Source organism: Camelus bactrianus, chromosome 8 (assembly GCF_048773025.1).
Source record: "Camelus bactrianus isolate YW-2024 breed Bactrian camel chromosome 8, ASM4877302v1, whole genome shotgun sequence".
Classification (NCBI taxonomy): domain Eukaryota; kingdom Metazoa; phylum Chordata; class Mammalia; order Artiodactyla; family Camelidae; genus Camelus; species Camelus bactrianus.
The window spans coordinates 1,599,720-1,615,347 of record NC_133546.1 but is presented as its reverse complement, the minus strand read 5'-3'; the positions used below and the strand labels follow the sequence as shown (position 1 = coordinate 1,615,347).

General features: G+C 50.5%; 1 protein-coding gene and 1 long non-coding RNA gene across 17 annotated transcripts in view; one reads left to right on the top strand and one right to left on the bottom strand.

Moving 5' to 3' along the window:
- AFDN (afadin, adherens junction formation factor) overlaps window positions 1-15,628 on the top strand; it is a 122,591-nt gene that overhangs the window by 79,443 nt on the left and 27,520 nt on the right. For all 16 annotated transcript variants that reach the window (XM_074367967.1, XM_074367964.1, XM_074367961.1 and 13 more), the window contains 3 exons: window positions 1,368-1,566; window positions 5,305-5,408; window positions 7,399-7,485. In XM_074367967.1, the coding sequence (XP_074224068.1) occupies window positions 1,368-1,566; window positions 5,305-5,408; window positions 7,399-7,485 (390 nt within the window). The remainder of the gene's footprint in view (window positions 1-1,367; window positions 1,567-5,304; window positions 5,409-7,398; window positions 7,486-15,628) is intronic.
- On the bottom strand, window positions 5,327-9,157 carry LOC141578311 (uncharacterized). The gene is made up of 3 exons (XR_012508446.1): window positions 9,017-9,157; window positions 6,542-6,995; window positions 5,327-5,460 (listed from the first exon to the last, which is right to left on the bottom strand). It is a non-coding gene; the product is annotated as an uncharacterized LOC141578311 (long non-coding RNA).

Here is a 15,628-nt window from a genome sequence, read left to right as displayed (position 1 = left end):
GGATCTAATTCGGGGAATCGAGTGCTTGGAAAATCATCGGAAAGCCAGGGAGAGGAAGTGGGGAAGTTGCCCTGACACTTGAGTTCAGGGGCGCAGCACTCCGGCCTGAGGCCCTGAGGCCCAAAAGCTGCTGCCCTAGCCCCAGGCCGCCTCCCTGCACCACAGGCTCCGGGTACTGAGTCACGTCGCCGAGTGTGCTGCCAGCAGCAGCTGCAGGGTCTCCCCAAGGGGCTGCCTCCCAGACCTGTGCGGAGGTGTCTGACTGGTAAATCCAGATTCCCCTCCAGAGCAGAGTCTAGAGTTGGGCATTCCCCCCGGAAGGAATGGGGTGAGAAACACAGTTCACAGTGTCTGCTGGCTGTTTATAGAAAGGCTGTGTAAACCCACCATCACAGTTACCATCAGCTTGATACAGGCATCTGAGAATTAGATGGGGAGGTAACCTAAACAGATGGATAGATTGGTCTCCTCCACTGAATTTATGCCAACAAAGACATGTACAAAGTAGCCGAAACCTGGAGACCGCCACCCGCCCCCCAGCAATGCCACGTACACACGGGCCATGTCATAGTCACAGGAAGGGACGTTGGCACCACCGTGGAAGGAGCAGGCCGTGGCCACACGGCAGCTGGGTGGGTGTTACGACGTGATCTGCACAAGAGAAGTCAAGTACCAGGTCTGAACAGCGTGCTTCTGTCCGTGACTTCCAGGGACACACGGGCAGACTTAGGGGTGGAAGCCTGGGCAGCAGTGACTTCAGGGACGAGGGGAGGGGAGTGAGGGCGACTTGGAGGGTGTGACGTTCCGTCCCTGAACCGGGTGGTGGTCAAGTTGGTGTGTTCACTCCATTCCACTGTGCAGTTAGGGTTTGTGAACTGTGTGTACATTATTGAACCATGAGAGTTTCTAAACAAAAATCAGTCATAAACCCATAATGCAGAAACTACGTCTGCATAAGCTGGGAGTAGATATTTTTATCTTAATTTTTTTTACATTTAACTTTGTGTGAACTTTTTCCCTGTGTCGTTAACTGTGAAAATAAGGTTATAGCAACTCGACGTTGCAGAACTGTGCAAGGGAAAATTGATGACTTTTGAAAAGGGAAAAAACTCATCTTGTGATTGAACAATTTCTTTCTGTTTAAAACTACACATTGTTTTAACTGAATCATGAATATCTTAGTTCATGTGTGGAGAGTATGTACTCCGCTGGCGTTTGCTGAATCATTGATCAGTTCACTCTCCCTGTGGGGGCCCTGTGTGTGTGTGAGGTCACACCGTGGGCAATCAAACATTGTTAAAAAGAATTGTTGGTCAGCTGCGCCATCACTCAGCACCTCTTTTGTTCTACACCCGTTTCCCGCCCAGGACCTGGTGGACAGCGTGGTGGCCGTTGCCGAGAACACGGCCGACGAGCTGGCGCGCAGCGACGGGCGGGAGGTGCGGCTGCAGGAGGACCCTGACCTGCAGCTTCCCTTCCTCTTGCCGGAGGACGGCTACTCGTGCGATGTCGTCAGAAACGTACCAAGTGGTTTGCAAGAATTTTTGGACCCTTTGTGCCAGAGAGGTAATTAGCGTTTGCAACACCCAGAGTCTGCACTGTGACCTGCACTGAAGTGAACATTTTGCTAGTTCTGTGTTCGTAAATGGCTGCCCACTCTGTGGAGCGCTGTGTGTGCTTCTGGAAAAGCTGGTGTTGCGGTGACTCAGAAGGAGCCGTTTTGTGGTGACGTGGGGTCGTGGTGGCCACCCCGCAGCCCTGCTGCGAGCATGTGCCCTGTTCCCAGGGTCGCGGTTACAGTGCGCCTACGCTGGTAGGAAGAGCCTTTACTGCAACTCTCTTCTCGGTCTTTTTACAATCCTAGTTGCCTGATTTAGCCTCCAAACCGAACTCTAACTTTGTGTTGGTGCCACCAGAGTAAAGTAGTTAAGGGCAGCACAGGCTTGGCCCCAAACGGCTTGCGTTCTGACCCCACCCTGTCACCTCCACCTTCTCACCTGCACAGGGACCTGTTGACTGCGCCCACCTCGCGGGCTGTGCGTTGAGCACCAGGGACTGCAGCCCGAGCGAGGATGCTGGGCTTGCCTGCACACGCGGCCCCGCTCCGGCGTGCTCGACGCCGGCACAGCCCGTCTCCCCGTCCTAGGGACACCCCCGCGTCCTTGCTGATGCACACTGAGGACAGTCAGGCACGCCTCAGAGACGTCGTGGCTTGATTTCAGGCCTCTGCCGTGAAGTGAATGTTGCAGCACGAAGTCCCATGAATTTTTTGGCTTCCCAGTGCGTATAAGTTATGGTTACGCTATACTGTAGCCTATTATGTGTGCAAAAGCATTATGTTTGCGGGAAAAAGTACATACCTTCATTAAAAAATTCTTTATTGCTAAAAAATGCTAACCATCAAAAAAAAATGCTATGCATCATGTGAGACTTCAGCATGTCATAGTCATCAGAGATCACAGATCACCTAATAGATGCGATGATAATGTAAAAGTTTGAAATATAGCGAGAATTACCAAAATGTGACAGAGACACAGAGTGAGCAGGTGCTGTTAGAAAAATGGCACCTGTAGACTTGCTCCATTAATTTATATTAAAACAAACAAACAAACACAACTTTTTTTTTTCCACAACTTTTGCAAAGTGCAATAAAATGAGGTCTGCCTGTACCACAGTTACAGCTGAAGCCTGAGCTTTTAATCAGACCAAATTTCAGTCCCAGTCTGCTTCTGTTTGTAATGTGGAACACAAGTGAGCAGAAAAATAGACCCAAAATTTGGGAGTTAATTTAAGCAAAACAAAAAATATGTAAGTTTAGTGAGTGTGATTTTTTTACTTCGATATTATTGCACTCACCACAATAGATTTTTATGTCTTCAAAGGTTTTGGTAGTCTTAAAAAAGTCATTTCACAGAGGCAGCTGCTTGTGCTGATGGGCGTTGGTACAGCAGCCGTCATGTGCGTCTGCAGCCCTCTCGGAGCTGGCCCCAGCGCTGTCCTCCGGGGCGCAGAGAGGGGTGCGGCTCTCAGAGCAGCCGCGTGGGGGGTGAGAGCGGCGGGCAGGAGTGGACTGGGGCCCTGCGTTTGGCTCTGATGCTGAGACTGGCGGGGGTGCAGGGGGGCAGGAGGGTGGGCGGCAGTCAGGTGCTGGGTGTCCCCGAGCCAGGAGTGCCTGTTGGAAGAGCCCGCGGCCCACCAGAGTGATGGGCCTGAGGTAGCCGCTGCCGTGGGCTGCCACGTGCACTGCTTCTCCCGTCTGCCCCCGGATGTCCTCATGGCACGGCCCCCCACCACCACCCTGCCCTCGGAGCTCGTACATCTGGGCTTGGTCCCTGCCCTCCTGCTCTGAACCTCGCCCCATCACCCGCCGGATTGGAGCACACCGGCCTGGCGGGCACGCCATCACCTGTGCCATTATGGTCCACGCTGTTACTCTGTATGTTCGTTCCTCTTCCTACTGCCTAAAATTCCACGCTTGAGTTCCAGCCAGGCATCCCTTTGCCCGGAAAACCTCAGCCTCTTCGTAACACCTCAGCCACCGTCCCCACGAGTGGCTCTTATGTTCCTTTATGGTGTGCGGTGGCCGCGTCTGAACGTGTGTGCACATCTGTCTTCCGAGCTGGAGCATGCTTCCTACGGGACAGGCCTTCACGTGCCGCGTGCTCGGCCAGGCTGCTTTTTACTACCTTGTGAATTAGTCTGCAGGAGGCTCATTTACTAGCTTCTGTCAAATACGTGTAAGTCGAGTGTGTGCAGCTGCTGGGTTTGCAGTAGGCGCTGTAGGGTAGACACTTGCCAGGCGGGGAGCAGTGGGCTCTTGGCTTGGTGCTGGTGTTTCCTCCGTGATTGCCCTCGGGGTGCCTTGATGACTGGCTGTGGGACGCGTGTGCTGTTTCATCATGGCCTTGGCACCCCCGTGTCGTTTCATGCCTCTCAGATGATAATGGAGCCTTGTACAAAGGTGCCTTTAGAAGACTCACAGAGAACTGGGTGTTTTCTTTTATGACCTCAGCCTTTTTAATTCTTCATACCAATTCTCTGTAAGGCAAATAAAGAACCACTGTGTGCTCTCGGTTCATAGTCCTTCTGTTTCTCGTACAACACAAGTCTGAGAGAGAAGTCCATAAAACCAGTACGGACTCATCCCTGAGCCGAGACGCATTCCTCGGGCTGAGAGCCACACGTCTTCTTGCACGTGGTCCAGACATTGTGGAACCTGACGTTTGGAAAAACAAGAAAATGAATTACAACTGTTGACATTTCAAAACCACGATAATTAAGATTCCCTAAAATGGGAGAGAGAAGTAACTTGTAGGTAATATTTCATTGAAACAGTGATTTTTTTTTTAAAAAAAGGACTAAAGCTAAGTCAAATTAGCTTATATGTAATTGTAACCAAGTATATCTGTGCGTCTTCTTTGCCCTCTACACAAACAACCGCACAATTGTCCAAAAACAACAGCTACAATGACCCTTGCTGGGGCAGCCCTAGCGCAGACGGGATTTTCTGCTGGGCCCACCAGGCCCAGGTCACCAGGGCCAGGCCCGTCTGCTCACCACGCTGCGCGTCAGGCCACGCTGTAGAGACCAGGGCCCGGAGGACCCGCGTGACCGGAGGAGGCCTGTTGTAGGGTGTCTGGGAGCACTGTGCGGTCTGATGGAATGAGAGTGCCGGGGCTTAGTTTGTAAAGGTGTCACCTGTCCCTGGTGAAGGTGCAAAGACACTCTAAAATTTTATAGAAGGGTGATTCTAAATTTTATTGGGAAGAAATTTGAGTGTGACTTACGAGAAGATTTGGACACAGGATAATGAGAAGAGGCCCGTCTTACCCCAGGATTGCTGTACGAGTTAGAGAACATCGTGGCCGTGAGGCACGCAACCCCATGTCTGCAGGTGTGGGAGGCACCCTGTGCGTGTCGTTCTCCGGTCCCTCTTCCTCTCCTCTTGTTGGAGACTCGCTGTCACCGTGGAGCTCTTAGTCGAGCAGAGGAAGCCGATGAGCGGGGAAGCAGCCATGGTGCAGCTCTGTGATTTCTCATGGAAGGGGGAGTGGTTCTTTGGAGCAAAGAAGATGGGAAACTTCCTTCATTTTTCTGCTTGGTGCTGAAATTCCACTGGGCCAAAGCAAATATGTGATCTTAGCTGTTTGAACGATTTGGCTGTCACGGGGCGTGGAGGTCGAGTGAGGACAGAAAACGCCGTCAGGTGTTAGCGGGTGGTGCTTACGCGGTTTCGCTTGGGGAAGATCGTGGGCCCAACGAGGCGTGCTTCTCATCCTTACAGCTTGCTTATTTTCTCCCCAGGGTTTTGCAGGTTGATTCCTCACCCGCGTTCCCCAGGTACTTGGACCGTGCACTTTGAAGGAGTGGATCACGAGAGCCACCTGGTGCGCGAGAACGCGGAGCTGGCAAGTATTGTGGGGTGATGGTTGGACTGGAAACAGAAGCGGGTCCTACGATCTGAAAATATTTTTTATTTTCAGTTCATGTCTATACAGTTTTGTGTATAAACAATGATAGCTTTAAAAATAAAGACTATACCCACGGTTACATTGGCCATAATACATTATTTTAAAAATATACTGATATGGTAGCCTTAATGGGGTTTGTTAGAAAATTTTTCCTAGGTTCAAAATTTTTTTTTCTTTTTTCTAGTTAGTTCTGCCTTGTCATAAATATGTATCAAATTATTTACTAAATATTTTATATCTTTTTGAAAGAGTGGTCAATCTCAATATTTACTAGCCTGATAGATTTTAAGGAAAATTCTGCCATGCTTCATACAGAGTTTTAACAAGAAAGGATGGTTTTCCGAGTCTTAGAAGGTGACGCCACATCAGAGTTGTTTCACATAACATCCAGAAAACACAAACAAATGAAATTTTTCCTTTTGTACTTTCTTGTTCAGTTTCATTTATCTTAAACTTTACCTCCAACATAATTGCCATTTCCACCTCTCAAGCCACTTGCGGGTTCAGAGGAGCAAGCAGATGTGAGCACACGCTTGAGCGCTCACTATGCAGAGGGGTCGGGGTGTCGCGTGTGGCTGCGTGTGGCAGTTCACCTGCCTGCCTGCCCTGCAGGCACGAGGCGGGCCAGTGTACCTCGGCCGAGGTTCGGAGATTCATGGCTGTGAGAAACAACCATGGCTCTTCTGAAGCTTTAGAAACTCTTGCAGTATTCAGGTTGCCAAGTAGTGTTCAGCCAAAACTGTGCCTGTACTTAACCTGATTTCTAAGAAAACTTAGATTATGTAAGGTGGCGGTACTTAATATAAGTAAAGAGTGTGATGTATATTTTGTATGTTAAATTCAAAGTCATTATTTTTGCTTAGTAGCAGACTTTAGATTTGAGCAGGTACCATACCTATCTCCAAAAACTGAATTAGTTGATGATTGCTGTTACACCAAGTAGGTAACACGTTTAGCTGCTGACGCAGCGAACTTGCTGCAAGTACTTTGTGTTGACCTTGTTAGCTGTTTGTCAGGTCCCAAGTAATAGCAAAATTTTTAATTCCCAAATTTTATAGAAAAACAAGTACCTTAGATGGAATCTTGATTTTTTTCATCTTTCTAGTTTTTCATGTATCCTTCAGGAGATTTCAGGTCTTGATTTTTTAAAAAAGTTTGGTCACCTAATCTTGTTTATTTCGCTTAAAATATTCTCATACAGACTTTGGTTTTAAATTAGCCAACCACGTGTGTAACTACCACTTCTCGGCACTGCGCCTTCACACTGCGTGTGTAATCCTCTCAGTGTGTACGTGGTGGTAGTTCTCTTTCGTGATTTTGTTGACTCTCAGTCGAGGTATGACATGTATGTTACACGTGACTTCAGTGGATAATTTCACTTTCTCCTTTGCTTACGGGTCTGTTGGAGGAGTGGCCGGTCTTTGGGGCAGTGACTGGGGCGCTCGGGGCTGTCCTCCCGCTGCGGGCGCATACGGTGCGGAGCACTTAGGGCCGCTGCCTGGGTCTTGCGCTGCTTTACGTTTGCTGTGTAAGAGACAGGGATGTAGATCAACTCTGTTACAACTAAGATGAGTTTAATTTCTTCTTTAAAAGCACCTAGTAATTTGTTTTGAAAGGTAATAAAGTAAACATTTAGTTCTGTCTTAATGGCCAGGCCTTTCTAACGTGACAGTTGCATTAGGGTTAGTTTTATTTTGCAAATGAAGCTCCTTAAACAACATTTCAGCAGCATTTATGATGATTCCTCTTTAAGGCTCTGGTGTCTGGAGTGTGAGTGTTCATGTGAAGAGCATCTGTATCATTTTTTTTTGTTTTTTTACTGTTTCCTTTCCCCCTCCTCTTCATTCCCCCACCCCCACGGGAATACGAGTGGTGTGGAAGCCCTTCTGTGTCAGCTGCACAGTAAATTTTTCTCTTTGTCCTTTAGGCTCAGCCTCTGAGGAAAGAACCTGAAATAATCACTGTGACCCTAAAAAAGCAAAATGGAATGGGCCTTAGCATTGTTGCTGCAAAGGTAGGACGCAGCTGGTGGGTAAGAGCGGCCACACTGCATTCCTTACGCCTGGAGTCAGCAGCCGTCAGGGCCAAGCTGTCCGCTGGGCGGCCTCCTGCTTGTGGGAAGCCTGGGCCCTGACCCCCTGCTCCGTGTGCGTCAGGGCCTGGGCTCCTGCTCCCGAGCAGAGTGCTGGCTCTGGTCTCCAGGGGCTCCCTCCGGTGGGGAGCTGGGCTGCCGTGGGCTGTGGGGGAAGTGACAGCCAGTCGCCGCCTGCGTTCCGGCTGACCCCAGACCTCTGCTGGGGAGAGGGGAGAACACAGGTGCTTAATTGATTTTAAAGATGTGACTGGCACTTTGAGAGTCACACCACAGAGAGGGGGTTTGGAACAAAAGAGGGACATGATGAACCTGAGATTTTAGGATGCCACTTGTGGGGCCAGTGTGTAGTCGGATGACGGGCTCTGGGACTGGGGAGGTGGGCTTCGGTCAGGGGTCAGTGGGAGGAGCCAAGCCTTCCCAGCGCCTGTGTGGCAGGTGTTATCTGGGGCACAGTGGTCTGGTTCTGAAGCACTGGGTCTGTGGGTCACCCACCATGGGCCCGGAGGTCGGTCTGGCCGCTGACCCAGCTCCCAGTCCAGAATTCACAGGGATGCCTCCTGATAAGGGTGCTGCTTGTGGGCCGTGTTTGCAGACTGTTGTAACTGGATGACCCACAGCTCAGATCCTGGGGGCCTGGGTGGGAAAGAGCGCCCGTGGACAGGCTTCTCTTTGCTCACCTACTGAGTCAACAGTGTTAGAATGAAAAGCGCCCTCCCACACTTCAACATGCAGGGAAGAGGCGGCCTCCACGTTTTCTGCTGCGTAAAATCGAATTTCAGGTCCTTCTCTCACCTGAGATGTGAAACCCTCCTCTGCAGGGTTATTCACCTCTTTCAGCCTGAAGCTGCCTGTTTCTGTAAATGCGGGTCTGGTCTACCTGACCCCTTCCCTCTGACACCGTGTCCTGGCGCTTGGTCACTCCCTTGCCCTCCCCTCAGGCGGGCCCCTGGCCTCACCGGGCGGCCAGCTGTGAGTGGGCAATTAGAACAGGGGCCAGACGGGAAGTCACAGTCCAGCTTTACCCCCTGGCCTGCGAGTGCAGACAGCAGACAAAACAATAGGGTGGCAGCCCCAAGATTCCACCCTCCCTGGGAGTGGTCCCTGGTGCGGATCAGGTGAAGAGCAGGGGGATGTCCTCTTGCTGCCATGAGGAGCCCGGAGCCAAGGTCTCTTGCCTTTTTATAGCCAGGCAGCAAAGAGGAGAAAGCCCAGAGCCGGCGGGGGCAGCCCCGTGCCCAGCCCAGGCAGGAGCATGGCTGGCTGCAGGCAGTAGCGCCCCAGGTGGGCTGCGGGTGCTCTGCTCCCCCGGGAGGCCTGCCGGGCGGAGCCTTGTCATTACCTGGGGTTGGTAGTTGGGCCCAAAGGGAGCCAGACTCCTGGTCCTCACCACCCAGTGCTGACCGAGTGCTCCCCGCCACCTCTGCCTATCTCCAGGCTGTCGGCCACACACCTGTGATGGGCCTCTCGTTTGTGGTTCCCGGGGCCGCGCCTGGCCGCCTACCCCGTCCCGGCTGATGGCTTCTCTGCTGTGCGGTGTGGAGCCCCTCTGAGCTCTAGCGTGTGCTCTGGGCATCTGCCTTCGTACCCTGAGGCGTCAGAAGGAAAGTGTTCTCTCTGTGAAATCAAAGAAGAAAGTCAGAAGAATGTAAACGACCCAGAATCCTTGCTGTCCTAAAAGGGCTTGTGACCTGTGGTCAGAAGCCAGTATAGCCTCACAGCGCTTGGGGGCACACAGGGGTCCGTCTCAAGGTCGTGGTAGTCGAAAGATGGGTTTCCTCGCGTTTGAGTGTGCCGGAGACTGAAGTAGCGGTTAATCGTTAAGATGATACGATTCTGGGAGAGGATGTGACATGCCTCACGTGTGAGGTTAGGGTGTGACGTTCATTTTTGATCTTTCAGTCTCTAGTTTTTTTTTTTTTCCTTGCTTCTTATACTAAGACATTTTAAAAGATTCGTTTAAAAAAACTGGAAAATGGAGGCGTTAATAATATTTCTAACTAGGATATAGCATTATAAATCTGGGGCTTACTGGGGAGTGCAGACAGTTGCAAGTCAAAGATGAGCTGCTTCCCCACCGGAGCCAAATGGGGAGCATGGCTGAGTGCACATCTACACAGAGCCACAAAGCAGAGAGCCCCCGCCATGAGACTCACACCCTGGGGCCCGCCCCTTCCTTTCCGGGGACCAGACAGCACCTCCCTTTTCTCAACGGGGGCATCCTCTCTGACACATCAGGGATTTTCCCCCTGCTCTTTCTGGTCTTTCCAGACGTCTTCCGTAGAAAAGATCTGGAACAAAAGTAATACGAAAAGATTTTTGGAAAGAGATACCAGACTTCGTCCAAAGAGAATGAATGAATTAATGAATCTGCTTGTAAAATAGACCAAGCGCATGTTTGGCTCCCGAGAAAGTAATTCTTTACCTAGTGACGTTTTCTTCTGGCAAGAATATCTGAAATCCCAGGCAACTGCTTCTCCAGTATGTACCCTCGATCCCTCAAGGGACAAGGCAAAAAATAGAGTGAGAGAATGACATCAGGGGTCATTCTTTATTCAGGGATACTTACTCAGTATCTGAGCTCCAGGGCAGAGCAGAGATCAGTGACGGCCTCCCTGAGGGAAGGGCGGGCCGTGTCAGCGGGAAGAGGCACAGACGGGGGCACGTGAGTGCACAGGCTGCCGGCGCAGCCGGAGCGCAGTGAGCCGGGGAGCCTGTCGAGGCGGCCTGAGAGGAGGCGAGACCAGACCCGGTGAGCCAGGGTGCAGGCTTTCCCTGCGGGGCTGGACGGTGCACAGACGTCTGCCTGGCAGCTGTGTGGTCTCCGCAGGCGTGAGAGCTGGCAGGGCAGTGCGCAGGGAAGGGGTGTGGCTGGGCCCAGTAAACACACACGGAAAGCTCCAGGGCTTGCTGGAGTTGTGGGCTTCATAAGTAGCCATCAGAGGAGTTCAAATAAAGGCATCATGTGATCAGAGTGCAGTCTTGAAAGTTTCTTCTTACTGCTTTGTGGAGGGGCGTCAGAAGGGCTCCGAAGTACACGGGGGACCAGTAGGGAAGCTGCTCCTGGTTTTCCAGACGGGCGGTCCTCGCGGCGCAGCCAAGAAGGGAGTGGTGGGGATGGAGACAAATGTGACTCTCTTGGGACAGACGCCCTCTCAGGCCTGGCTCATCCTGTCTGCTGCTGAGGATACCTGTCTGGGGCATCTCAGGTACTAAGACTTACCTGTTGAATGACAGCTTTCAGGCTGGTTGCCGAGTTGGATATAGTGAAGTGGGGGGAGAAATATGACAGTACCACCCTGGTTCTGTCTTCAGCAGCTGGGCACGTGGAAGCGTTACTTCGTGTGTGTATTTGATTGCTTAATGGAGTCCGTTTTTCTACAGTTTATTTGGAGTATCTTTGGTATTTGGAAAGAATGTTCAGCAACAGAAAACAAGTCGTTTGATTTGTACCCATTGCCAGGTCAGCAGGGGTCTGCGTGAGTCATGGTGACAGCACAGACTGACCTTGGAGGTTCGAGGAACTGGGTGTACGGGTGTCTACCCTGACACGGATGAGGGTCTCTCCCCTTCCGTACGCTGCTCTGTCCTCCAGGGCCTGAGCACGGGCAACCCCTTCCCTGCCGCACGGTACTGGCGGTGCCTGGAGCAGGCTGCTTCCCCTCCTTGCCCTCCACACAGCCACGGGGAGAGGAGCCTGGGGGGTTTGGCCCGGGCCCCAGTGATCACAGGACTGCAGTGACCACAGGGCCCTGTTGCCAGTCACTTTGGCTCTCGTTCCTCGTCGCTGTGCTGCGGGTTTTCCTGCAGAGGGGCCCGCAGGCCTCCGTGGCTGAGCTTCACCCCCAAAACACTTACTTGTGTCTGTGTGGTTTTGCTTTTTCTGCTACGGCCTTTGTATCTGGTTCAGCCCTTCTCATTTCTTCCTGATTAGCCTGTGGCCTCGCCGCTGTGAGCCTGGGCAGTGTTCTGGTGCTCAGCTCGCCAGCGCCCCTTCCACGCTGCGGTGCAGCCTTACGAAATCCAGATGGCTTGGAGCAGCCGCGTCCAGTCCACTCGCAAAGCCCTGCTCCTGGGGAGGCTCAGCCTGCCTCTTACTCACCAGTGCACAGCACGGTGCTTCCTGTTTAATCTGGAGTTTTAAAATACAAACAAGTCCCTCCTTTTTATTTTTCTGGCTCTTTTTAAAGTTTAATAAAGCACAAAGTAAAGGAAAACCCGAGCTGACTGGTTACGCAAGAGCCGAATGTTGCCTGGGTTCCCGTCAGTCGACGGCAGATGTCTTGTGGCGTGGCAGCACCCTCCTCGGGACTGCGGTGGCCGAGTCTGGACAGACCAGCCGTGCTGCTTGCTGTCGTAGCCGAGAGACGTAGACGGTTGCGTTTTGCAGCTGGAGCAGTTGATGTGGTCCTAGAGCTCAAAATGTGGTTCTCTGTTGTCGGAAGAGCGGGATCTGGGGTGAGTTCTTGGGGTGCTGTGGTGGAGGTGGGTGTCCTGCAGACTCCAGCTGTGGGCTCCAAGGGACGCCTTTTCTTGCGCTGTGACGTGTTGAGACCTGCCGGTAATTCACTTGCTCCTGAAGCCACCACTTAATGGAGCTTGTAATTACCTCCCCCAATGTTGACTGCTCTGTCTCAGCCCTGCAGGTTCTTAAGGTTCATAAAAGTAGGAGGCTCCTACGTGCTTTTTACACAAGGAAGAAACCTGTTAATTTAGCCCTGCTAGGTATAATGTGAAAATTGTTTGAAATAGTGGTAACCACTGCTATGTAGTTTGCCGGGAGCGCATACAAGCATGTCCACGATACAACTTTCTTTTGGCCACATGACGTGGTTTTTCCTGTAGGCTTTCTCCAAAACCTTTTTTTTTTCTAAAAGTGAACATAAAAATGACAGTGTGAAAAATATTTAGGATTTTTACGACATTATTTTAAAGTGACTGGTTAATTGAACCTTAGTTTGTGTTTTGATTGAATACTGAGTTTGTTTTGAAATCTTATTTAGTTAACTTAAAACAAAATAAAGTTCTCATGCCTTAAAAAAGGAGAGGGTGAAAACTGTTTATTAATAAACCACCTTCTCACTGTTTGAAAAGTAGGTTCCTTACATGAAGTACAATTTAGTCCTTTGAGAGATCTGAGACCCCCCCTTGTTCTCCTTACTGTCCTTGCCACGTGGGAAAGACCTGGTCAAAGGAATGAAGTCAGGAAGTTCTCAGTTCCTTTTTAAATCAATGCCGAGGTGCCCAATGTGACTGCAGACTTTCCCCCGTGGAAATGCCAGAAATAACTTTCCATTAAGTCGTGTGAAATGACCGAGTACCCTGTATAGCCAGTGCTCATAAAACAATATTTTGTGTTTTTGTTCTAATAGTGAATTGCGTGAAAGAACAGCGTTTCACCTATTTTTTCACCTGTTTTATGGCAGTGGCCTAAATCAGGTTTCCTGGGTTGACTGAAAGAGTGAGTTCAGCTACGGCATTAAAATAGCGGGAGCGGTGAATGTTAATGCGCTGAAGCCGGGCCCTCCTTCCGCGTGGTAGTGTGTGTGGGGAACGACGGCGTTTGTAGAGTCACCTGAGTGAAGGGGGCTGGCCTCACCTAGGTCCAGACCCCGGCCTCGCCCGGCACCCCTGCGCGGGCGCCCCGAGGTCACCTTCCTGCCCCGTCTCGTTTGAGCCACAGACACCCTGAGACTCGCGGAGCGGTGCCCTCGCTGGGGGAGCGCGCTCCACACGCCACGCCTTGCACACCTGTCTCAGGGCGGCCGTCTGCGGGGCCCGATGAAGAACCCGTCTGGTTTCCTTCGTTGGCCCCATGGAGAGAGGACAGGTGGCTTGTGTCCTTGTTCCGTACTTGGGCTTGCGGCAACTGGAGGGGTGGCCCTGGCCCTGGGGGCGCTGGTAGGAGCACCGGGCCTGGGGGCGCTGAGCTCAGTCACCCGCTAGCGGGGCCTGGGGTGGAGAGGGTATCAGGAACCAGTTTTAAAACGGACGCTTTCGGCGTGAAGGTAATTCTGACCAAAAAGAGAGAGCTGAGAGCTGAGCCATACTATGTTTTTAAAACTGGTCTGAGTTTCAGTAGTTAATGAATCAGAACTAGTTGTCTGACTAGCAGTCAAGCAGCTCAGGGCAGGGGGCGGAGGGCGGAGCGGCTTGGCCGCAGACAATGGCCGGATTCATGCTGCTCCGGCTGGCGTGTCTGCCTCTGGCTGCCGCCAGGTTTTTTTTTTTATTTTTGGATTGTGTTTTAATGATGTTTTTAGGCCATTAATCATGTCATACACCCACACGCACTCAGAATTTGCTGCTGGAATTTGAGTGTGGGCTCCTTCTGATTGAGTCTCTGAGCGAGAGGCGACAGACCTGCACTTCAGTCTTTCCCAAGTGCCTGGAAGATTCAGAGAAAACGGGGCACTTGGGAGCAGCCTTTCCAAACTTGGAGCCGTTTCTCATCAGATACAGAAAGCAACTGCCTGATCAGTGCGTGTTCTTTGAATTCTGGGGAGAGTGCAGCATGGTTTCTGCCGCCTGCCACTCGTCAGGAGAACCTTTTCTGTGACGTCTCCGCTGCTCCCTCTGTTCCTACCTGTCCTGCAGGTAAATTCCAGACGTAATTTGCCTTCACCCCCTTCTCCCTATGCCTTCTCCTTCCCTCCTCTTCTCTGCCTTTTAAGGGAAGGGAAAGCAGCTTCAAGATGTGTGTTAAGAAATGCTAACAGCACGGGAGTGACCTTTGTTGTTTCATTCTCCTTGCTTTTTTAAGGACTGAGCACCGAGCTCCTTGATGTGTCTCCCACCGCCTGGCTAACGTGTGTCTAGTTGTTGTTGTCTGATCCTCGGAAACCACGCTGAAGGGCACAGGTGCCACACAGCGGCACTGCCTTCTTCAGTGCCTCCGGGAGGGAAGCTGTGGCTTTGATATTGAAACATTTACTTCTAGTACTTAATTAAATTCCAGAATTGTGTCTTGTGAAATTCATAGTTCCTGATGCCATTGGAATATATAACTGCTGTCCAGAAGACAGGTTTTAAAAAGGAGTTTGATTTGTTAAATGAATTCCAAATGCTTATGCTTATTCTTTTAATTGCAGTTTTTATAAATAACAGACCAAAAATGCAATAATGTCTTTTCAAATACCAGTTTAGGTACCTTTAGGCAATTAATTCTCAAAATTATTTATTCTTTACATGTTCATTTATTATACTGTGGTTGCTCTTCTCACAGCTGGAAATCAGGGTGTGCTGTTAGCACATACATTGTGGTGTGATCTTCTTTTACCCAGTTATCTGCATAATTAGATTTATTGCTAGTTTCTGTGGTTACTAGTAACAGATACACTGTGAAAAGCTTACAGTTTTAAAGCAGTGCTGTCCAGTAGAAAATAGAATGTGTGGGCCACATAGGTAATTTTAAATTTTCTGTTAACTACATTAAAAAGGTGAAAAGAAACAAGTTAACTTTAATAGTGTGCAGTATGTCCAAGTTGTTGTGATTTCAACATGTCAGCACAAGTCATGAGTGAGATGTTCTAGGTCCTCTTTTCCATATGAGTCTCTGAGGTCTGGGATGTTTTGCGCTTACTGCACATTTCAGCTCGGGCTCCCACACTCCAGTGCTCTGGGGCCACGGCGCGCTGCCAGATGTCCCATGTCAGTGCACCGGCGTCCAAAGAGCACTTTGTCCCTGTCCCTCTAGTTGGCATTGGTCAGTGCTGTGTAGTTGATCTCTGCATTCGTTTAATGACACATGTGACCCATTGATGCAGAGCAGCAAAAAGCTGTAACTTCCAGACCCCATTTTTATTTTTTAACGTAGAAGAATTTGTTTAGTAAGTTTTTTTAAGTTCAGTCTTACTAGGCTAGTTTGTGCATTGTTGTGTAGAAATAAGGCGTAAGTTAAGTGGTTTCATATTTCTGAAATGAAAAAATTTTGTTTCACTCATTTTTTATCATAGTCTATCACAGTCTTATTTTTATTTGAATGAAATGGGGCCAGTGGCAGGAGAGCCCCGCAGTGTTAAGGAGTGATTGTGACTTGGCGCCTTACATGGCTGGCCTGTCCCCA